General features: G+C 45.6%; 2 protein-coding genes and 2 non-coding genes across 7 annotated transcripts in view; 1 reads left to right on the top strand and 3 right to left on the bottom strand.

The window, feature by feature from the left end:
- Positions 1–6,631: 6,631 nt before the first annotated feature.
- Positions 6,632–15,174, bottom strand: LOC129842136 (translationally-controlled tumor protein homolog). Its single transcript, XM_055910543.1, has 6 exons — positions 15,056–15,174; positions 14,511–14,584; positions 14,079–14,266; positions 12,978–13,083; positions 12,412–12,528; positions 6,632–7,128 (listed from the first exon to the last, which is right to left on the bottom strand). Exons 1-6 carry the CDS (start codon positions 15,081–15,083, stop codon positions 7,126–7,128), a joined length of 516 nt encoding a protein of 171 aa, XP_055766518.1. The 5' UTR covers positions 15,084–15,174; the 3' UTR covers positions 6,632–7,125.
- LOC129842150 (small nucleolar RNA SNORA31) lies at positions 8,646–8,781 on the bottom strand. The gene has a single exon (XR_008757473.1). It is a non-coding gene; the product is annotated as a small nucleolar RNA SNORA31 (small nucleolar RNA).
- On the bottom strand, positions 12,710–12,788 carry LOC129842149 (small nucleolar RNA SNORD58). Its single transcript, XR_008757472.1, has one exon. It is a non-coding gene; the product is annotated as a small nucleolar RNA SNORD58 (small nucleolar RNA).
- Positions 15,175–22,747: 7,573 nt separating the features above from the next.
- The window catches only part of LOC129842134 (RNA-binding protein 26-like), a 34,193-nt gene continuing 32,617 nt past the window's right edge, over positions 22,748–24,323 (top strand). For 2 of the 4 annotated variants that reach the window (XM_055910538.1, XM_055910537.1), the window contains exons 1-3: positions 22,748–23,172; positions 23,477–23,595; positions 23,857–24,080. In XM_055910538.1, the coding sequence (XP_055766513.1) occupies positions 23,114–23,172; positions 23,477–23,595; positions 23,857–24,080 (402 nt within the window). In that variant the 5' untranslated portion in view covers positions 22,748–23,113. The remainder of the gene's footprint in view (positions 23,173–23,476; positions 23,596–23,856; positions 24,081–24,323) is intronic. The other 2 variants (XM_055910541.1, XM_055910540.1) reach the window with 1 other exon arrangement.

The raw sequence follows: 24,323 nt of genomic DNA, 5'->3' as shown, positions 1-24,323 counted from the left end.
TAGGTTACCCCAGTCAGATAACACACCTACTAAAACACCTAGGTTACCCCAGTCAGAACACACCCCTACTAAAACACCTAGGTTACCCCAGTCAGATCACACCGCTACTAAAACACCTAGGTTACCCCAGTCAGATAACACCCCTACTAAAACACCTAGGTTACCCCAGTCAGATAACACCCCTACTAAAACACCTAGGTTACCCCAGTCAGATAACACCCCTACTAAAACACCTAGGTTACCCCAGTCAGATCACACCGCTACTAAAACTGAGGTTACCCCAGTCAGATCACACCCCTACTAAAACTGAGGTTACCCCAGTCAGATAACACCGCTACTAAAACTCCTAGGTTACCCCAGTCAGATCACACCGCTACTAAAACACTTAGGTTACCCCAGTCAGATAACACCCCTACTAAAACACCTAGGTTACCCTAGTCAGAACACACCTACTAAAACACCTAGGTTACCCCAGTCAGATCACACCCCTACTAAAACTCCTAGGTTACCCCAGTCAGATCACACCGCTACTAAAACTCCTAGGTTACCCCAGTCAGATCACACCGCTACTAAAACACCTAGGTTACCCCAGTCAGATCACACCCCTACTAAAACTCCTAGGTTACCCCAGTCAGATCACACCGCTACTAAAACACCTAGGTTACCCCAGTCAGATCACACCCCTACTAAAACTCCTAGGTTACCCCAGTCAGATCACACCTACTAAAACACCTAGGTTACCCCAGTCAGAACACACCTACTAAAACACCTAGGTTACCCCAGTCAGAACACACCTACTAAAACTCCTAGGTTACCCCAGTCAGATAACACCCCTACTAAAACACCTAGGTTACCCCAGTCAGAACACACCCCTACTAAAACACCTAGGTTACCCCAGTCAGAACACACCCCTACTAAAACTCCTAGGTTACCCCAGTCAGATCACACCCCTACTAAAACACCTAGGTTACCCCAGTCAGATCACACCCCTACTAACACCTAGGTTACCCCAGTCAGATCACACCGCTACTAAAACACCTAGGTTACCCCAGTCAGATCACACCGCTACTAAAACACCTAGGTTACCCCAGTCAGAACACACCTACTAAAACTCCTAGGTTACCCCAGTCAGATAACACCCCTACTAAAACACCTAGGTTACCCCAGTCAGATAACACCCCTACTAAAACACCTAGGTTACCCCAGTCAGATCACACCCCTACTAAAACACCTAGGTTACCCCAGTCAGATCACACCCCTACTAAAACTCCTAGGTTACCCCAGTCAGATAACACCCCTACTAAAACTCTTAGGTTACCCCAGTCAGATCACACCCCTACTAACACCTAGGTTACCCCAGTCAGATCACACCCCTACTAAAACTCCTAGGTTACCCCAGTCAGATCACACCGCTACTAAAACACCTAGGTTACCCCAGTCAGATCACACCCCTACTAAAACTCCTAGGTTACCCCAGTCAGATCACACCGCTACTAAAACTCCTAGGTTACCCCAGTCACAACACACCCCTACTAAAACACTTAGGTTACACCTAGGTTACCCTAGTCAGATGACAAATCCATGTGCAGTAGGATACCTGTGGAATGACTTGGTGTGGGCAGTAGGATACCTGTGGAATGACTTGGTGTGCAGTAGGATACCTGTGGAATGACTTGGTGTGCAGTAGGATACCTGTGGAATGACTTGGTGTGGGCAGTAGGATACCTGTGGAATGACTTGGGGTGTGCAGTAGGATACCTGTGGAATGACTTTGTGTGCAGTAGGATACCTGTGGAATGACTTGGTGTGCAGTAGGATACCTGTGGAATGACTTGGTGTGCAGTAGGATACCTGTGGAATGACTTGGGGTGTGCAGTAGGATACCTGTGGAATGACTTGGGGTGTGCAGTAGGATACCTGTGGAATGACTTGGGGTGTGCAGTAGGATACCTGTGGAATGACTTGGGGTGTGCAGTAGGATACCTGTGGAATGACTTGGGGTGTGCAGTAGGATACCTGTGGAATGACTTGGGGTGTGCAGTAGGATACCTGTGGAATGACTTGGGGTGTGCAGTAGGATACCTGTGGAATGACTTGGGGTGTGCAGTAGGATACCTGTGGAATGACTTGGGGTGTGCAGTAGGATACCTGTGGAATGACTTGGGGTGTGCAGTAGGATACCTGTGGAATGACTTGGGGTGTGCAGTAGGATACCTGTGGAATGACTTGGGGTGTGCAGTAGGATACCTGTGGAATGACTTGGGGTGTGCAGTAGGATACCTGTGGAATGACTTGGGGTGTGCAGTAGGATACCTGTGGAATGACTTGGGGTGTGCAGTAGGATACCTGTGGAATGACTTGGTGTGCAGTAGGATACCTGTGGAATGACTTGGTGTGCAGTAGGATACCTGTGGAATGACCTGGTGTGCAGTAGGATACCTGTGGAATGACTTGGGGTGTGCAGTAGGATACCTGTGGAATGACTTGGGGTGTGCAGTAGGATACCTGTGGAATGACTTGGGGTGTGCAGTAGGATACCTGTGGAATGACTTGCTGTGTGTGCAGTAGGATACCTGTGGAATGACTTGCTGTGTGTGCAGTAGGATACCTGTGGAATGACTTGCTGTGTGTGCAGTAGGATACCTGTGGAATGACTTGGTGTGCAGTAGGATACCTGTGGAATGACTTGGTGTGCAGTAGGATACCTGTGGAATGACTTGGTGTGCAGTAGGATACCTGTGGAATGACTTGGTGTGCAGTAGGATACCTGTGGAATGACTTGGTGTGCAGTAGGATACCTGTGGAATGACTTGGTGTGCAGTAGGATACCTGTGGAATGACTTGCTGTGTGTGCAGTAGGATACCTGTGGAATGACTTGGTGTGTGTGCAGTAGGATACCTGTGGAATGACTTGCTGTGTGTGCAGTAGGATACCTGTGGAATGACTTGCTGTGTGTGCAGTAGGATACCTGTGGAATGACTTGCTGTGTGTGCAGTAGGATACCTGTGAAATGACTTGGTGTGTGCAGTAGGATACCTGTGGAATGACTTGCTGTGTGTGCAGTAGGATACCTGTGGAATGACTTGGGGTGTGTGCAGTAGGATACCTGTGGAATGACTTGCTGTGTGTGCAGTAGGATACCTGTGGAATGACTTGGGGTGTGTGCAGTAGGATACCTGTGGAATGACTTGCTGTGTGCAGTAGGATACCTGTGGAATGACTTGCTGTGTGTGCAGTAGGATACCTGTGGAATGACTTGGGGTGTGTGCAGTAGGATACCTGTGGAATGACTTGCTGTGTGTGCAGTAGGATACCTGTGGAATGACTTGGGGTGTGGGCAGTAGGATACCTGTGGAATGACTTGGTGTGTGCAGTAGGATACCTGTGGAATGACTTGGGCAGTAGGATACCTGTGGAATGACTTGGTGTGCAGTAGGATACCTGTGGAATGACTTGGTGTGCAGTAGGATACCTGTGGAATGACTTGGTGTGCAGTAGGATACCTGTGGAATGACTTGGTGTGCAGTAGGATACCTGTGGAATGACTTGGGGTGTGCAGTAGGATACCTGTGGAATGACTTGGGGTGTGCAGTAGGATACCTGTGGAATGACTTGGGGTGTGCAGTAGGATACCTGTGGAATGACTTGGGGTGTGCAGTAGGATACCTGTGGAATGACTTGGGGTGTGCAGTAGGATACCTGTGGAATGACTTGGGGTGTGCAGTAGGATACCTGTGGAATGACTTGGGGTGTGCAGTAGGATACCTGTGGAATGACTTGGGGTGTGCAGTAGGATACCTGTGGAATGACTTGGGGTGTGCAGTAGGATACCTGTGGAATGACTTGGGGTGTGCAGTAGGATACCTGTGGAATGACTTGGGGTGTGCAGTAGGATACCTGTGGAATGACTTGGGGTGTGCAGTAGGATACCTGTGGAATGACTTGGTGTGCAGTAGGATACCTGTGGAATGACTTGGTGTGCAGTAGGATACCTGTGGAATGACTTGGTGTGCAGTAGAATACCTGTGGAATGACTTGGTGTGCAGTAGGATACCTGTGGAATGACTTGGGGTGTGCAGTAGGATACCTGTGGAATGACTTGGGGTGTGCAGTAGGATACCTGTGGAATGACTTGGGGTGTGCAGTAGGATACCTGTGGAATGACTTGCTGTGTGTGCAGTAGGATACCTGTGGAATGACTTGCTGTGTGTGCAGTAGGATACCTGTGGAATGACTTGCTGTGTGTGCAGTAGGATACCTGTGGAATGACTTGCTGTGTGTGCAGTAGGATACCTGTGGAATGACTTGCTGTGTGTGCAGTAGGATACCTGTGGAATGACTTGCTGTGTGTGCAGTAGGATACCTGTGGAATGACTTGCTGTGTGTGCAGTAGGATACCTGTGGAATGACTTGGTGTGCAGTAGGATACCTGTGGAATGACTTGGTGTGCAGTAGGATACCTGTGGAATGACTTGGTGTGCAGTAGGATACCTGTGGAATGACTTGGTGTGCAGTAGGATACCTGTGGAATGACTTGGTGTGCAGTAGGATACCTGTGGAATGACTTGGTGTGCAGTAGGATACCTGTGGAATGACTTGGTGTGCAGTAGGATACCTGTGGAATGACTTGCTGTGTGTGCAGTAGGATACCTGTGGAATGACTTGGTGTGTGTGCAGTAGGATACCTGTGGAATGACTTGCTGTGTGTGCAGTAGGATACCTGTGGAATGACTTGCTGTGTGTGCAGTAGGATACCTGTGGAATGACTTGCTGTGTGTGCAGTAGGATACCTGTGAAATGACTTGGTGTGTGCAGTAGGATACCTGTGGAATGACTTGCTGTGTGTGCAGTAGGATACCTGTGGAATGACTTGGGGTGTGTGCAGTAGGATACCTGTGGAATGACTTGCTGTGTGTGCAGTAGGATACCTGTGGAATGACTTGGGGTGTGTGCAGTAGGATACCTGTGGAATGACTTGCTGTGTGCAGTAGGATACCTGTGGAATGACTTGCTGTGTGTGCAGTAGGATACCTGTGGAATGACTTGGGGTGTGTGCAGTAGGATACCTGTGGAATGACTTGCTGTGTGTGCAGTAGGATACCTGTGGAATGACTTGGGGTGTGGGCAGTAGGATACCTGTGGAATGACTTGGTGTGTGCAGTAGGATACCTGTGGAATGACTTGGGCAGTAGGATACCTGTGGAATGACTTGGGGTGTGGGCAGTAGGATACCTGTGGAATGACTTGGTGTGCAGTAGGATACCTGTGGAATGACTTGGTGTGCAGTAGGATACCTGTGGAATGACTTGGTGTGCAGTAGGATACCTGTGGAATGACTTGGTGTGCAGTAGGATACCTGTGGAATGACTTGGGGTGTGCAGTAGGATACCTGTGGAATGACTTGGGGTGTGCAGTAGGATACCTGTGGAATGACTTGCTGTGTGTGCAGTAGGATACCTGTGGAATGACTTGGGGTGTGTAGTAGGATACCTGTGGAATGACTTGGTGTGTGCAGTAGGATACCTGTGGAATGACTTGGGGTGTGCAGTAGGATACCTGTGGAATGACTTGGTGTGTGCAGTAGGATACCTGTGGAATGACTTGGTGTGTGCAGTAGGATACCTGTGGAATGACTTGGTGTGTGCAGTAGGATACCTGTGGAATGACTTGGTGTGTGCAGTAGGATACCTGTGGAATGACTTGGGGTGTGCAGTAGGATACCTGTGGAATGACTTGGTGTGTGCAGTAGGATAACTGAACGGTTCCTGATAGAAAATCCACCAATAGAACACAGGTCATCTGTATGAAGTGTCTCAGTAGGAGCGCTGACCCAGGAACAGATCCCACCTATCCGTGGAAATCTGAAACTGATCCGAGACCAGCCGTCCTACTGAGACGTTGGTAAATACAGCCCCCGGATGGGATTCCTTCATGTCAGATGTTTTAAAAACTATAGATTTATGTCTGGTTGAACCCTGCCCAGAGGGAATGGCCGTGTTTGAGAGCATCAAAACTGATGTATCCTGGGTAAATCGGGACTGACCGATGTACAAATAATATCGAGCAGTTATATACACACGATGCAAGGTGATCAGTCAGTTGACTCACCTTTAAAGTCAGCCGCCATGCCGAACGAACCCAATGTTAATCAACACAGTATGGACCCAACGGACCCCATCAGAACAGGGTTTCCTGACCCGCTGCTCAGGGACCAGAGCCCATCAGAACAGGGTTTCCTGACCCGCTGCTCAGGGACCAGACCCCATCAGAACAGGGTTTCCTGACCCGCTGCTCAGGGACCAGACCCCATCAGAACAGGGTTTCCTGACCCGCTGCTCAGGGACCAGACCCCATCAGAACAGGGTTTCCTGACCCGCTGCTCAGGGACCAGACCCCATCAGAACAGGGTTTCCTGACCCGCTGCTCAGGGACCAGACCCCATCAGAACAGGGTTTCCTGACCCGCTGCTCAGGGACCAGACCCCATCAGAACAGGGTTTCCTGACCCGCTGCTCAGGGACCAGACCCCATCAGAACAGGGTTTCCTGACCCGCTGCTCAGGGACCAAAACCCAACGTTAATCTGGGGAGGTACTGTATCAAGAGTGAACGTAGACGGCACAGAGGACGGATGTATTTCGGCCAATAGGCCCATTTATTTCACAACATAGTGTCAATGAGTCCTTTACAATGGTGTGTGAGAGAGCAAGGTGGGAGCTTAATGTCGCCGGACATCTGATGGGAAGTCGCCACACGCACACAGCAGCCAAGCCGGTTCAATCCATCCATCCATGGTGGTGAGAGGGAGGGGGGGGGGGGGGGGGTCCCGACCCGACGACCGGCCGTTTAGAAACAGAGGCCCGGCGTCTCCCTCGGAGGCCAGATGCGGGGGACGAAGAGAAGGTGGTGGTTGGTTAAAACTTGATTACAGAAAGACACGTCTGTCCCAGGTGTTGGGGCGGGATACTGGCAGGGTCAGTCTGTCCATGATCAGGGCGGAGGTCGCTACGGTAACAAGCAGGCGGGGTCGGGGTCAGTCTGTCCATGATCAGGGCGGTTGTAGCTATGGTAACAAGCAGACACGCTCCCTCCCGATCCAGGCACTTCTGTTAGACGTCCAGATGGTTTACTACAGAGGAGACAGAAGGAGAGACTATTACCCACGTGGAGATGGATAGAGGACACAGGAGAGACTATTACCCACGTGGAGATGGATAGAGGAGACCATTACCCACGTGGAGATGGATAGAGGAGACCATTACCCACGTGGAGATGGATAGAGGAGACCATTACCCACGTGGAGATGGATAGAGGAGACCATTACCCACGTGGAGATGAATAGAGGAGACCATTACCCACGTGGAGATGGATAGAGGAGACCATTACCCACGTGGAGATGAATAGAGGAGACCATTACCCACGTGGAGATGGATAGAGGAGACCATTACCCACGTGGAGATGGATAGAGGAGACCATTACCCACGTGGAGATGGATAGAGGAGACCATTACCCACGTGGAGATGGATAGAGGAGACCATTACCCACGTGGAGATGAATAGAGGAGACCATTACCCACGTGGAGATGGATAGAGGAGACCATTACCCACGTGGAGATGGATAGAGGAGACCATTACCCACGTGGAGATGGATAGAGGAGACCATTACCCACGTGGAGATGGATAGAGGAGACCATTACCCACGTGGAGATGGATAGAGGAGACCATTACCCACGTGGAGATGGATAGAGGAGACCATTACCCACGTGGAGATGAATAGAGGAGACCATTACCCACGTGGAGATGGATAGAGGAGACCATTACCCACGTGGAGATGGATAGAGGAGACCATTACCCACGTGGAGATGAATAGAGGAGACCATTACCCACGTGGAGATGAATAGAGGAGACCATTACCCACGTGGAGATGAATAGAGGAGACCATTACCCACGTGGAGATGAATAGAGGAGACCATTACCCACGTGGAGATGGATAGAGGAGACCATTACCCACGTGGAGATGGATAGAGGAGACCATTACCCACGTGGAGATGGATAGAGGAGACCATTACCCACGTGGAGATGGATAGAGGAGACCATTACCCACGTGGAGATGAATAGAGGAGACCATTACCCACGTGGAGATGGATAGAGGAGACCATTACCCACGTGGAGATGGATAGAGGAGACCATTACCCACGTGGAGATGGATAGAGGAGACCATTACCCACGTGGAGATGGATAGAGGAGACCATTACCCACGTGGAGATGGATAGAGGAGACCATTACCCACGTGGAGATGGATAGAGGAGACCATTACCCACGTGGAGATGAATAGAGGAGACCATTACCCACGTGGAGATGAATAGAGGAGACCATTACCCACGTGGAGATGGATAGAGGAGACCATTACCCACGTGGAGATGGATAGAGGAGACAGGAGAGACTATTACCCACGTGGAGATGGATAGAGGAGACCATTACCCATGTGGAGATGGATAGGAGAGACTATTAGGTGTGTCTGATTGGTCCCGAGTCAAAAGTAGTCAACTAGAAAGTGAATAGGGGCCATTTGGGACAAAACCCCTAATCAACGTGCGGCTCCTGCCTCTGTCGGGGCCGGTACCGCCTCTGTCGGGGCCAAACACCTTTGTGTGTTCCTCTTCTCTATCCGTACAGCCACTCAGTCAGGCAGTCGGGGAAAGTCAAGGGAAGATTTCATTTAGCATCCAATTGCAAACCCAGAAGTCACGGTGGAGAACTTCAGGTCTATCAGATGAATGCGTGGGCTTAGTAGTCAGAGAGTGGTGTGACTGGTATCTTAAATAGCACCCTATTCCCTATATAGTGCACTACTTTAGACCAGGGCCCTATAGAACCCTATTCCCTACATAGTGCAGTACTTTAGACCAGAGCCCATAGTTACATGTTCTATGGCTGTTTCTAGTGCTGATGGGACCATGTTCCTCTAAAGTGGTTGTAGCTGAGACCCGTGATCCCCTCCCTTAAAGCTAAGGGTAAAGGCACCATTCAACCACCCGTGACCCCTCCCTTAAAGCTAAGGGTAAAGGCACCATTCAACCACCCGTGACCCCTCCCTTAAAGCTAAGGGTAAAGGCACCATTCAACCACCCGTGATCCCCCTCCCTTAAAGCTACGGGTAAAGGCACCATTCAACCACCCGTGACCCCCCCTCCCTTAAAGCTGAGGGTAAAGGCACCATTCAACCACCCGTGATCCCCCTCCCTTAAAGCTACGGGTAAAGGAACCATTCAACCACCCGTGATCCCCTCCCTTAAAGCTACGGGTAAAGGCACCATTCAACCACCCGTGATCCCCTCCCTTAAAGCTACGGGTAAAGGCACCATTCAACCACCCTTGATCCCCTCCCTTAAAGCTGAGGGTAAAGGCACCATTCAACCACCCGTGATCCCCTCCCTTAAAGCTGAGGGTAAAGGCATCATTCAACCACCCGTGATCCCCTCCCTTAAAGCTACGGGTACAGGCATCATTCAACCACCCGTGATCCCCTCCCTTAAAGCTACGGGTACAGGCATCATTCAACCACCCGTGATCCCCTCCCTTAAAGCTACGGGTAAAGGCACCATTCAACCACCCGTGATCCCCTCCCTTAAAGCTGAGGGTAAAGGCATCATTCAACCACCCGTGACCCCCCCTCCCTTAAAGCTACGGGTAAAGGCACCATTCAACCACCCGTGATCCCCTCCCTTAAAGCTGAGGGTAAAGGCACCATTCAACCACCCGTGATCCCCTCCCTTAAAGCTACGGGTAAAGGCATCATTCAACCACCCGTGATCCCCTCCCTTAAAGCTACGGGTAAAGGCATCATTCAACCACCCGTGATCCCCTCCCTTAAAGCTACGGGTAAAGGCACCATTCAACCACCCGTGACCCCCTCCCTTAAAGCTGAGGGTAAAGGCACCATTCAACCACCCGTGATCCCCCTCCCTTAACGCTGAGGGTACAGGCACCATTCAACCACCCGTGATCCCCCTCCCTTAACGCTGAGGGTACAGGCACCATTCAACCACCCGTGATCCCCTCCCTTAAAGCTACGGGTACAGGCACCATTCAACCACCCGTGACCCCCTCCCTTAAAGCTACGGGTACAGGCACCATTCAACCACCCGTGACCCCCCTCCCTTAACGCTGAGGGTAAAGGCACCATTCAACCACCCGTGATCCTCTGTGTTCCTGACGCAGTAATAGTGGATGTACATGCCACACCCTGTGCATTCTTCCCCTCTGACTGACGTGGCTGTGCCCGTGGGTGTTGGCGTTTCATTGTCACGAGGCATTTTAAACTCCCAACCCCACTCACTAGGCAGGCAGAGCCAGAGTGTTTTAATGGGGGATATGTAACGTCACAGAGAGTTCAGATAGAAATGGGTTGCGGGGGACTTATCTGGCGTGTAGAACCCAGGGATTTGTCTGTTCTAGTCATTCTATTTCTATCTGCAACGATCAGAATGTTTTTGAATCACTTTGTCCCAAATGGCACACCAGTGGTCTAAAGTAGTGCACTATATAGGGAATAGGGTTCTATAGGGCTCTGGTCTAAAGTAGTGCACTATATAGGGAATAGGGTTCTATAGGGCTCTGGTCTAAAGTAGTGCACTATGTAGGGAATAGGGTTCTATAGGGCTCTGGTCTAAAGTAGTGCACTACATATGGAATAGGGTGCTACTTATGTCATTTCAGTGGTAACTACACCCCCTATAGAGAACTACAGTATATCGTCATGGTAACTACATCCCCTATAGAGAACCAGACAGTCCTCCATCGTCATGGTAACTACATCCCCTATAGAGAACCAGACAGTCCTCCATCGTCATGGTAACTACATCCCCTATAGAGAACCAGACAGTCCTCCATCGTCATGGTAACTACATCCCCTATAGAGAACCAGACAGTCCTCCATCGTCATGGTGGTAACTACATCCCCTATAGAGAACCAGACAGTCCTCCATCGTCATGGTAACTACATCCCCTATAGAGAACCAGACAGTCCTCCATCGTCATGGTGGTAACTACATCCCCTATAGAGAACCAGACAGTCCTCCATCGTCATGGTAACTACATCCCCTATAGAGAACCAGACAGTCCTCCATCGTCATGGTAACTACATCCCCTATAGAGAACCAGACAGTCCTCCATCGTCATGGTGGTAACTACATCCCCTATAGAGAACCAGACAGTCCTCCATCGTCATGGTAACTACATCCCCTATAGAGAACCAGACAGTCCTCCATCGTCATGGTAACTACATCCCCTATAGAGAACCAGACAGTCCCCCATCGTCATGGTGGTAACTACATCCCCTATAGAGAACCAGACAGTCCTCCATCGTCATGGTAACTACATCCCCTATAGAGAACCAGACAGTCCCCCATCGTCATGGTGGTAACTACATCCCCTATAGAGAACCAGACAGTCCTCCATCGTCATGGTAACTACATCCCCTATAGAGAACCAGACAGTCCTCCATCGTCATGGTGGTAACTACATCCCCTATAGAGAACTAGACAGCCCTCCATCGTCATGGTAACTACATCCCCTATAGAGAACCAGACAGTCCTCCATCGTCATGGTAACTACATCCCCTATAGAGAACCAGACAGCCCTCCATCGTCATGGTAACTACATCCCCTATAGAGAACCAGACAGTCCTCCATCGTCATGGTGGTAACTACATCCCCTATAGAGAACCAGACAGTCCTCCATCGTCATGGTAACTACATCCCCTATAGAGAACCAGACAGTCCCCCATCGTCATGGTGGTAACTACATCCCCTATAGAGAACCAGACAGCCCTCCATCGTCATGGTAACTACATCCCCTATAGAGAACCAGACAGTCCCCCATCGTCATGGTGGTAACTACATCCCCTATAGAGAACCAGACAGTCCTCCATCGTCATGGTAACTACATCCCCTATAGAGAACCAGACAGTCCCCCATCGTCATGGTGGTAACTACATCCCCTATAGAGAACCACAGTCCTCCATCGTCATGGTAACTACATCCCCTATAGAGAACCAGACAGTCCCCCATCGTCATGGTGGTAACTACATCCCCTATAGAGAACCAGACAGTCCTCCATCGTCATGGTAACTACATCCCCTATAGAGAACCAGACAGTCCTCCATCGTCATGGTAACTACATCCCCTATAGAGAACCAGACAGTCCTCCATCGTCATGGTAACTACATCCCCTATAGAGAACCAGACAGTCCTCCATCGTCATGGTAACTACATCCCCTATAGAGAACCAGACAGTCCTCCATCGTCATGGTAACTACATCCCCTATAGAGAACCAGACAGTCCTCCATCGTCATGGTGGTAACTACATCCCCTAGAGAACTAGACAGTCCTCCATCGTCATGGTAACTTACGTATTTCTCGATCTCGATGCCGTCTTTGAAGAAAACGAAGAACGGTGTGACTCCGTCCTCGCGGTAGTCTAGCAGGCCGATGGCGCCGTCACAGTTCATGGACTCACCGGTGAAAAACTGGAAGGAGAAGCGCGGGGCAACGTGTTTCAAGACGACATACAAGGGAGACACTGTTCATTCATAGGTTCACACAAATGAGGAAGACGAGCGGCCTTCTTTTGGAACAAACCACACACACACACAAACACACACCGTCCTTCTATTCCAAAAGTCAAAGTGTAAGCCGGTGACTTGACAACGTACTCAGGTTAAAATTACAGATGTTAGTTTCATAGGTCACAGCCTCTAAAGGTGTCCTAAGATTGTCATCACTGTACGTTCCAGCGGCCATTTTAACTCGCCCTCATTCATCCAATATAAAAACGGGAGTGTGTTCATAACATACACGTCCCAAATGCCCCCCCCCCCCATTTCCCCTTTATAGTGCACTAAATATGGACCTTGGACAGGGGAAAAGGGATACATTTGGGACTCGGCCATGCGATCAGGGGGGAGGTTTCTCTCACCTGGTATTTATCGAGGTTACCCAGGATCATCTTAACAGCTGCTGGAGCTCCAGCCACGAAGGCCTGGACCCTCTTAGAATTCTGCTCCTCCAGCTTTGCCTTGACTCTGGGGGGGGGGGGGGGACAGACATGTTACATTCACAACATTCCCCAACGGGCTTCCTGATACTCCCAGGAAACAGAACCCTGCTTGTGCACTTGTTCATTTCATTACCCATATTTTATCTGGGTCAAGTTGACTGAGAACACATTCTCATTGACAGCAACGACCCGGGGAACGGTTACAGGAGAGACTGGAAATGAACCATATAGACCCCCTGTGGTTTAACACCCATTTAGACTGGACTGATCCATATCGACCCCCGTGGGTTTAACAGGTATTTACACCCATTTAGACTGGACTGATCCATATCGACTCCCCGTGATTTAACAGGTATTTACACCCATTTAGACTGGACTGATCCATATCAACTCCCCGCGATTTAACAGGTATTTACACCCATTTAGACTGGACTGATCCATATCGACTCCCCGTGATTTAACAGGTATTTACACCCATTTAGACTGGACTGATCCATATCGACTCCCCGTGATTTAACAGGTATTTACACCCATTTAGACTGGACTGATCCATATCAACTCCCCGTGGTTTAACAGGTATTTACACCCATTTAGACTGGACTGATCCATATCGACCCCCTGTGGGTTTAACAGGTATTTACACCCATTTGAGACCCATAATGGAACACCTTCCCTATTCAATCCGAGATGTCCTAGCAGGCCGTGTAGAAAGTGCAAGAGACATTTAATGCCACTAGTATCACAGTTACCAAAACCCCCCTGGGTGTCACCAGAGAGAAGTTGCCCAGGTAGTCAATGTGCATTTTATTGGCCTGACAGTTGAGTCTTATTTACGGTTTGAATATCACTCTCGCCCTGTTACTGACGTTGGGCCAGTAACTGAAAGGTTGCCGGATCGAATCCCAGAGTTGACATGGTAAATTAAAGTGTCTTTCTGCCCCTGAACAAGGTAGTTAACCCGATAGGCCGTCGTTGTAAATAAGAAGTGTAAAAACAGATTATATGACCAAGGACACTTACGCCTTCATATAGCCCTTGATGTAGCTCTGGTAGGCCTTCTTGTTGTAGGCTGAGGTCTCCTGCAGTTTGCTGTTGAGCACAATGTCAACTCCGCTGACTGTGGCTGCTTCACTGCCCTCATCTCCGCCCTCTGCAGAGGCGTTGGCACCGATCAAAGCACCGTCGACGTCCTCCGATCTTGAAGTGAGCTGGAAGGGGGGGGGGAGATTCTGGTTAGGCTAGCAGGCTAACGTTACAACGGTATCAACACGTCATCATAGTTACCTAGCAGGTCCGTTTAACAAGCCGAAATTGCCAAACGTGTTTCATAACCCTCCTGTATTTTTTTTAAGTTAGTGAAATAAATGGAATAGCTAGCCAAGATGCTAACAGCTAAGGAAGATAACTGTATTGAAACGGTAAAGTAACTTAGTGGACGTTAGTTTAACGTACCTTTCCCTGTACCTCGTACAGCATACCGTCGCAGATCTCCGTGATTTTGTAAACCTCGGTGAATAGCTCATCTCCTGAAATACATCATTATTAGCCAACGCATACCCAAACTTGGAGTTGAAACGGTAGATAACTATTGTGTGAGTTAGTAGGCTAACTAAAAAAATCAGCTGTTTACAATAGAAACAGGGCAGTTAGTATAGCTTGTTACCTAGCTAGCCAGTTAATGCTAGCTAGTTAGCCAAATGCCGGTAGGCCTCGCTAACTAGCAGGGAAATGCTAACTCTTCGGTAAACCTAAACAGTCTACCGGTTTACTCCGTTATACAGTACATATAAAATATAAATTGGATAGATCACGGTACAGAATACCACGGGGACTACGACGAAGTTTAAAAAGTAATTTCCACCACATCGTTGGCACAAAAGGCCATAGAACTTCCGGTAGGCCCCAATAAACACACTACAAATGCAGACCAACAACAAAAAAAGTGATATTTATGAAAAAATAATAAATAAGTACTGATAATAAAAACGTTAGTTTACCGGTGATGATATCCTTGTAGATTATCATTTTTGTTGGATTGTAGATGTGACGTTCAAGGGAAGATGGTTTTGGATCCCTACCCGTCTCAGGACTCGTATGGAAAAGGACAGAAAACAGCGGTTCCCCAACTTAGATAGCAGCGGTACTAGTGACGTCACGCCGAACGGTCTGCAAATATGGGTCACAGTCGCCCCCTTGAGGACATGTTGCGCGGTGCCGCTTCTCCGGGTGCGTTCCAGCCTGCACTTCTTATTTAGTCTCAGGTTTTAAGCAGTCGAGGAGTCGGGCGGGTTGACGTTGTGTTGGCCACCCCTTTTTTATATATTTTATATATTATATATTTATTATATATATATATATATATATATATATATATATATATATATATATAAATTTCACCTTTATTTAACCACGTAGGCCAGTTGAGAACAAGTTCTAATTTACAACTGCGACCTGGTCAAGATAAAAACAACAACAGAGAGTTACACATGGAATAAACAAACATAACACAATATAAAAATCTACCCTGCAGTACTCTCCCAGTCAAGTTTTGTTGTGCTGCCGGGAAGCGTCGCCACCCCATTTTTTTTTCCAATTTGAGAAAGTTTTACCAGCTCAGTGCTATTTCTGAAATTTGTATTCGGATACATTTTAAATTAATTATATTTAAGGCCAGGCACCACAGGATAATAGGGATTTTTTTCTTTACTCTCATCAGACTGAAACTTTACCAGTTGAAAGTATACATAAATACAAGATATTTAAACATTAAAATATGCAAATTAGGCAAACAGTCCTTAAATGTGCGCGAATTTGCATATTATGAGAATCTGTTTTTCATCACATTGCTTCAAGGCAGAATTTTTTTGTTTTGTTTTATTGTGATAAGACACTCAATGGTCAGACTTCTACAGATCAGTTTATCAAAATATTGTAATTTCATGGAATTATTTAAAAACACTATTCACATGTATGACGGATGCATATTTTGCATATATTTAACACATAAAACGACACTTAAAATCAAAACGAAACAAGATATATAAAAAAAAAGCCTCTGTAAAAGTCTGACTATAAGACCTAAGAACCTTTGTGTGGAGAAATGGGAATGTACGTACTTTGAAGACTGAGAAAAAATGAATTGGCGCACCGGGAACATGTCATTTTGAGAAAATGGCCGATAAAAATAGTGCAATTAAAATATGCTTTCCATTAATATGACCATTTATGTCACATTAATTATGTACCTCGATCGGTGGATCAGGCACATTTTTTCTTTCATTCACTGATTTTCTTCGCATCGCTTATTTTTATTCACATACTGTCGTTATATTCTTCGAGGTTTTCTCATTTTGTCTCTCTTTACTTAGATTCTTCGCGGGGAAAATGATCAACAAGGAAGTGCAGTGCGCGGGACATGAGGCATTTTAACCAATCAGGTTCCCGGAAAGAGCCTTTAAATGCCAGTAACCAATCGGATGTCAGAAAATGACTAATATTTCAGCACGAAGTACGACGTCTACAAAAGGATATAGCCATATATGGACGAGCTAACAATGTGGTCCGGAAAACGAGCGTTTTGAATGATTGATGATTCAACATGGAGAGTTTTAAAAATAGCTGATGAAGTTCTACATGAAACATGAAATCAAGAACGACATTTACGGAAGATGTAGTTAGTTGACGGAGTTGGAATAAAATGATACAAAATAAACTATTTATATACATTATTGCCGATATATTTGTACATTTTATGAAAGTATGGAAGTTATAGTTGCAAAATATCCCAAAGTCTGAAAATTGACAGATGGAAGCAAAATCACATTTTTTTTGCCTGTGGTGCCTGGCCTTAATAACCACTAAAATTCCATGAAAAATGACAAATAGAATGACAAATAGAATGACAAATAGAATGACAAATAGAAAACCTATGTATATCAGCCTAGAGGTACTCTTAGAAAATAAGGTGCCATCTAGAACCTCAGTTGTACCCCATAGTAGAACCCTTTGAAGAACCCTATTTGACTCCAGGTAGAATAGAACCCTTTTGGTTCCAGGTAGAACCCCTTTTGATTCCACGTAGAACCCTTTCCACAGAGGGTTCTACATGGAATCCAAAAGGGTTCTACCTGGAACCAAAACGTGTTCTACCCGGAGCCAAAAATGTTTGTCCTATGGGGAGTGTCGGTAAACGGTGGTTTCTTCCCAGTGTTCTCTCTGGCCGTGGCGAGAATGATGAAGAACTGTCGGCTACGTTCGTGTTGCGCTGCGGACGCCTGTCAGAGGCTTGACCACTTGGGCCAATCAGAACGTTGGAAAAATTAAAATAATCACCAGCAGTTCCCATCCAGCATTATAAACAACATGTCATTAACCACAAGCTTTAAAAGGCACGTCCGCAGCGGAACAGACCAGAGTGGCCATTGCAAAGCCCAAGGAGCCTGACCCTCTCTGGAAGTTGCTGTAGGGATATGTAGCCTCTACTGGCTATTGGTTGAGACGCAGTGTCCAGTCTAGCTTGATATGTTAGGGTGGACAAGTGGACAATGTGACTTGTCCCAAGTTAAAGGTTATAATGCATTCAGGTTATAGTTTATTGAGATAAATGAATACACCAACACCAAAAGATTGATTTTTATGGCAGTTTTACAATGAATTTCCTGCTATTCTACTTCAGTCATGACTTATATTCACTACTTGGTCTATTGATTTGATAGCAGGTTAAATCTATGCAAATAAATTCTATGAATTGATAGTTCACCTCTGTATTTTGTCACTCCCTGATCTGTTTCACCTGTCTTGTGTTTGTCTCCACCGCGCCCACCAGGTGTCTCCCATTTTTCTCCGTTATCTCCTGTGTATTTATACCTGTGTTTTCTGTTTGTCTGTTTCCTGTTTGTCTTGTCAGGTCATACCAGTGTGTTTCCTGTTTGTCTTGTCAGGTCTTACCAGTGTGTTTCCTGTTTGTCTTGTCAGGTCATACCAGTGTGTTTCCTGTTTGTCTTGTCAGGTCATGCCAGTGTTTCCTGTTTGTCTTGTCAGGTCATACCAGTGTTTCCTGTTTGTCTTGTCAGGTCATACATATACTTGTGTTTGTCTCCACCGCGCCCACCAGGTGTCGCCCATCTTCTCCATTACATCCTGTGTGTTTAAACCTATGATAGAGTTATCAGAAGGTCAGGGGTTACAGCTGTATAAACCTATGATAGAGTTATCAGAAGGTCAGGGGTTACACCTGCATAAACCTATGATAGAGTTATCAGAAGGTCAGGGGTTACAGCTGTATAAACCTATGATAGAGTTATCAGAAGGTCAGGGGTTACACCTGCATAAACCTATGATAGAGTTATCAGAAGGTCAGGGGTTACAGCTGTATAAACCTGTGATAGCGTTATCAGAAGGTCAGGGGTTACAGCTGTATAAACCTATGATAGAGTTATCAGAAGGTCAGGGGTTACAGCTGTATAAACCTGTGATAGCGTTATCAGAAGGTCAGAGGTTACAGCTGTATAAACCTACGATAGACTTGTAGGAATAGTATTTTTTGTTATTGACTATTTCTAAAGATTTTATTAAATATTTGATTTCAAGTAAAAAATATATTGCATTTAGGGGACAGATTTCAAACACTGTAAAATTTACCCGAGAGAATGAAGACATGAACCACTAATTCAATAGTTATGTTTTCATTTAAATAATAACATATTACATCTTTCATTGTAAATTCATGGGTCTTATTAATGAAATTAAAAATGTAATTACTTTTTTTCTCTCAAAATGATGTCAGTCACAATCATAAAAAAAAAACGTGTACAATAGTTTCCACTTTATCACAAAAAAATAAATATGTCCTTTAAGTTCATACATTTAGACAAGTTATTACAAGGGTATATATTGCGCAAGATTTTTAAAGAGAATACATTTTACTTTATTTTATATACAAAATTTGTGAGGAAGCAACCGAGCGTTCTTTCATTCGATTTCAGTAATATGTGCGTTCCAGAAGTTTCCCTGTAGGAGAGAAAAAGTTCCCTTATTAAGAAGGTGTAATTACATTTCTTATCCAGCAGGAGGCGACCTTCTAACATAAAGTGTGCATCGATCTTGAAAATGGTCTCCAAAACACGAATGAGATTTCATTAATTGAGTAACGCCAGAAGGTATTGCGATCTTTTATAATGTATTGGGAAGTTATATGTAAAGCAGACCGCTGCACCGTTCAGGAGCACTGAAAAAATCTACCGCAAATATAATATTTCTATCAAACCACTTAGGGAAGAATAAGAAATAGTTTTTAACAATAATATCTTTGTTTTTTCCACAGAAGTGTTTTGTATGGGGGATAAGTTATGGACATAACATCGTTTCCAGGCTAAAAGGTTTGTTAGTGAAATTTGGCCGCCTCTCCTTCCAGTTCTCTGCTGCCAATGACTGGAACGAACGACAAAAATCTCTGAAACTGGAAACACTTATCTCCCTCACTAGCTTTAAGCACCAGCTGTCAGAGCAACTCACAGATTACTGCACCTGTACATAGCCCATCTATAATTTAGCCCAAACAACTACCTCTTTCCCTACTGTATTTATTTATTTATTTTGCTCCTTTGCACCCCATTATTTCTGTCTCTACTTTGCACATTCTTCCACTGCAAATCAACCATTCCAGTGTTTTACTTGCTATATTGTATTTACTTGTATTTACTAGTTAACAACTGGTTAACTAGTTGAACTAGTAACCTAGGTAGTGAATAACAGGTTAACTAGTTGAACTAGTAAGCTAGGTAGTGAATAACAGGTTAACTAGTTGAACTAGTAAGATAGGTAGTGAATAACTGGTTAACTAGTTGAACTAGTAAGGTAGGTAGTGCATAACTGGTTAAGTAGTTGAACTAGTAACCTGGGTAGTGAATAACTGGTTAACTAGTTTAACTAGTAAGCTAGGTAGTGAATGACTGGTTAACTAGTTAAACTAGTAAACTAGGTAGTGAATAACTGGTTAACTAGTTGAACTAGTAAGCTAGGTAGTGAATAACTGGTTAACTAGTTGAACTAGTAAGCTAGGTAGTGAATAACTGGTTAACTAGTTGAACTAGTAAGATAGGTAGTGTGGATTAGAAACAGGTATAACATAGAGCTCCAGTCAGTTTTAGAACGGGTAACTAGAAACAGGTTTTACATAGAGCTCCAGTCAGTTTTAGAACGGGTAACTAGAAACAGGTTTAACATAGAGCTCCAGTCAGTTTTAGAACGGGTAACTAGAAACAGGTTTAACATAGAGCTCCAGTCAGTTTTAGAACGGGTAACTAGAAACAGGTTTAACATAGAGCTCCAGTCAGTTTTAGAACGGGTAACTAGAAACAGGTTTTACATAGAGCTCCAGTCAGTTTTAGAACGGGTAACTAGAAACAGGTTTAACATAGAGCTCCAGTCAGTTTTAGAACGGGTAACTAGAAACAGGCTGGTGCTAAATAAATAAAAACCTATAATCATAATTTTTGGGACAAATCCCTCGCTCAACGCTAAACCTCGTTTAGATCTAGTATTGAATAATGTGGCTTTTGAGCAAGTTGAGGAGACTAAACTGCTGGGTGTAAAAAAATAAAATAATATGAATGTATGTACTTGTAAGTCGCTCTGGATAAGAGCGTCTGCTAAATGACTTGAATGTAAATGTAAATGTAACCCTAGATAGCAAGCTGTCATGGCCAAAACATATAGACTCAATGGTTGATAAGATGGGAAGAGGTCTGTCCATGTTAGGCCGTTGCTCTGCCTTCTTGACGTCTCAGTCGACCAGACAGGTCCTACAGGCCATAGTTTTGTCACTCCTGGACTACAGGCCCAGCTGTGTGGTTATGTGCGGCAAAGAAGGACATCGGTAAATGGCAGTTGGTCCAGAAACAAAGCAGCACGTATCACACTTAGATGTACATGGAGGGTAAGTGTCAGTAACCTCACACTCAACGTCAACAAAACAAAGGAGATGATTGTGGACTTCAGGAAACAGCAGAGGGAGCACCCCCCTATCCACATCGACGGGACAGTAGTGGAGAAGGTGGAAAGTTTTAAGTTCCTCGGTGTACACATCACGGACAAACTGAATTGGTCCACCCACACAGACAGCGTTGTGAAGAAGGCGCAGCAGCGCCTCTTCAACCTCAGGAGGCTGAAGAAATTCGGCTTGTCACCAAAAGCACTCACAAACTTCTACAGATGCACAATCGAGAGCATCCTGTCGGGCTGTATCACCGCCTGGTACGGCAACTGCTCCGCCCACAACCGTAAGGCTCTCCAGAGGGTAGTGAGGTCTGCACAACGCCTCACCGGGGGCAAACTACCTGCCCTCCATGACACCTACACCACCCGATGTCACAGGAAGGCCATAAAGATCATCAAGGACAACAACCACCCGAGCCACTGCCTGTTCACCCCGCTATCATCCAGAAGGCGAGGTCAGTACAGGTGCATCAATGCAGGGACCGAGAGACTGAAAAACAGCTTCTATCTCAAGGCCATCAGACTGTTAAACAGTCACCATTAACATTGAGTGGCCGCTGCCAACATACTGACTCAACTCCAGCCACTTTAATAATGGGAATTGATGGAAATTATGTAAAAATGTACCACTAGCCACTTTAAACAATGCCACTTAATATAATGTTTACATACCCTACATTACTCATCTCATATGTATATGTATATACTGTACTCTATATCATCTACTGCATCTTGCCATCTTTATGTAATACATGTATCACTAGCCACTTTAAACTATGCCACTTCATGTTTACATACCCTACAGTACTCATCTCATAGGTATATACCGTACTCTATACCATCTACTGCATCTTGCCTATGCCGTTCTGTACCATCACTCATTCATATATCTTTATGTACATATTCTTTATCCCTTTACACTTGTGTGTGTATAAGGTAGTAGTTGTGGAATTGTTAGGTTAGATTACTTGTTGGTTATTACTGCATTGTCGGAACTAGAAGCACAAGCATTTCGCTACACTCGCATTAACATCTGCTAACCATGTGTATGTGACAAATAAAATTTGATTTGATTTGATCAGTAACAGACATGTCTGTCTCTCCTGGCTCAAAGTAGAGGAGAGATGGACTGCATCACTATGGGTCTTTGTGTGTGAGGTGTTGATGTGTTGAAGGTATCGAACTGTCTGTTCAAGCAGTTGGCACGCAGTTAGGACACTCATCGGTACAACACAAGACATGCAACCAGAGATCTCTTCACAGTCCCCAGGTCCAGAACAGAGGCTGGGAAACACACTGTATTAAATAGAGCCATGACTACATGGACCTCTCTGCCACTCCAGGTAACTCAAGCAAGCAATACAACCAGTTAAAAAAACACATAAAATAACACCTTACTGCACAAAGGTGACTGTGTAGAGACACCGCCATTTTATATATCTTGTATTGTAATTTGCACTGTACTATGTATTAGACCTATATATCGTGTGTATGTACTGATATGGAGGCTATGTGTGACATTTTAAATGTATGTATTTGACTAATAATGTTATGTACTATGTATTATGTCATGTTTCATGTGGACCCCAGGAAGAGTAGCTGATGCTTTCGCAGCGGCTATTTGTGATCCTAATAAATACCAACTACGCCAAGTTACAAATGTGACTTGTCCGTTCTTATTCTCGCGATATCCGTCAACGAGAATACACGGGAGTAAATATTCTCCATTTATTTGCAATGAGGGAAGGCCTGCATTGCCTGAACATTCAAACTAGTTGAGGGAATAGTTTAACAGTGAACAAATTGTCTTACCCCTTTGTATTGCAAGAATTTAAAAAGCAAGAAACACACTCAAGACAATCTAGCTAGCTACAACAAGTCGTTGGGCCTTTTGTGTTGAATAGTCATGCAGGTTTGAGAGAGAAGGCGGTAACTAACAGCTAACGTTAGCTTGTTGACTTCTTGTCTTTGGACTTACAGTATCTTGTCATTAAGAGACATTCCCGAGGGAGAATTAACCCTGGCTACTGAGTGGAACAGAAGTTGACCGGTGTCTGAAAATGATCATTGAAAACCTAGATTCCTTGAAAACGTGGCTTTTCAAAACCCTCGAACCCATGTAAGTAGCTAACTTAGATGGCTAACCGTTTAGCAACATTAGCTTGCCAGCATCAGATGCAACAACATGACTGAAGACAAGGCTAGCATCGTTTGGATGCTAACTGACTAGCTCGTTAATGTTTCTATCGTGTGACTAGATATTTCAAAACAAATTAGCAGTTTATAGTTGATAAATTGTGTGAAATCTTGTCATCGATTGGTCTTCTTAGTATGGTAAGGATATATTCTAGCTAATTTGTTGTTGTATAGCAAGAGTTGGCATGGCTAACTGTGTGTTTGTGTTGACACTGTCCCTGTTATAGTTGTGATGCGGATCCTTCTGCCCTCGCTAAATACGTCGTTGCCTTGGTGAAGAAAGACAAAAGTGAGACGGAACTCAAAGCCCTATGTATCGACCAGTTGGACGTATTTCTACAGAAAGGTAACGTTACTTATTTAAAACACATTTTTATAGTTGTGACAATAAGTGGTGGTGACGTTGCCGTCATCTGCCTCTTAAGTCAAGAAAAGCAGAGGTACTTTTTTTCACAGACTGTGACTGGGGATGCATCCTATTCTCTTTTTATAGTGCATTACATTGGTTAAAAGTAGTGCACTAAATTGGTCATAGTGTTCCATTTGGAACTATACACACAGTGACTGATACTCATTGGTTACCTAATATGCAATGTGTCGGTGTCAGCCCCACTATTCATGCCCCCTTGTCCTCCTCCCCTTCATCAACCACCCCTCGTTCCCTGTCCTGTCTTCTCCCCAGAGACGCAGACCTTTGTCGATAGACTGTTTGAAGCTGTCAACACCAAAAGCTACTACCTACCTCAGCAGCAGGACCATCAGCCAGGCCCCGCGGCCAAAGCGGCGGTACACCTGACCAGGACGGACAAAGACGACCAGAGGAAAGATGAGGTGACTGGCCCGAGTCATGTTTAAAGGCACTGACACTTAAAGGGCATGTTTACTTTAACAGTGATCCTACAGGAAACAGCTGTGGTAGAGTTTAGTGCCTCCACACAACTGGCATGGAAGGTTACACACCACAGTCTGACAGTAGACATCTATTGTCCAATCGTATTCTTTGTAAACAGCAAGTGGGATATTTGTAAACAGGATGAGATCAATGCAGTTTATCTACTGCTACTTTCAGGATCT

Source organism: Salvelinus fontinalis, unplaced genomic scaffold (assembly GCF_029448725.1).
Source record: "Salvelinus fontinalis isolate EN_2023a unplaced genomic scaffold, ASM2944872v1 scaffold_0017, whole genome shotgun sequence".
Lineage (NCBI taxonomy): Eukaryota > Metazoa > Chordata > Actinopteri > Salmoniformes > Salmonidae > Salvelinus > Salvelinus fontinalis.
Note: the sequence above shows the minus strand (reverse complement) of the source record. Positions and strands in the feature narration are given on the sequence as shown.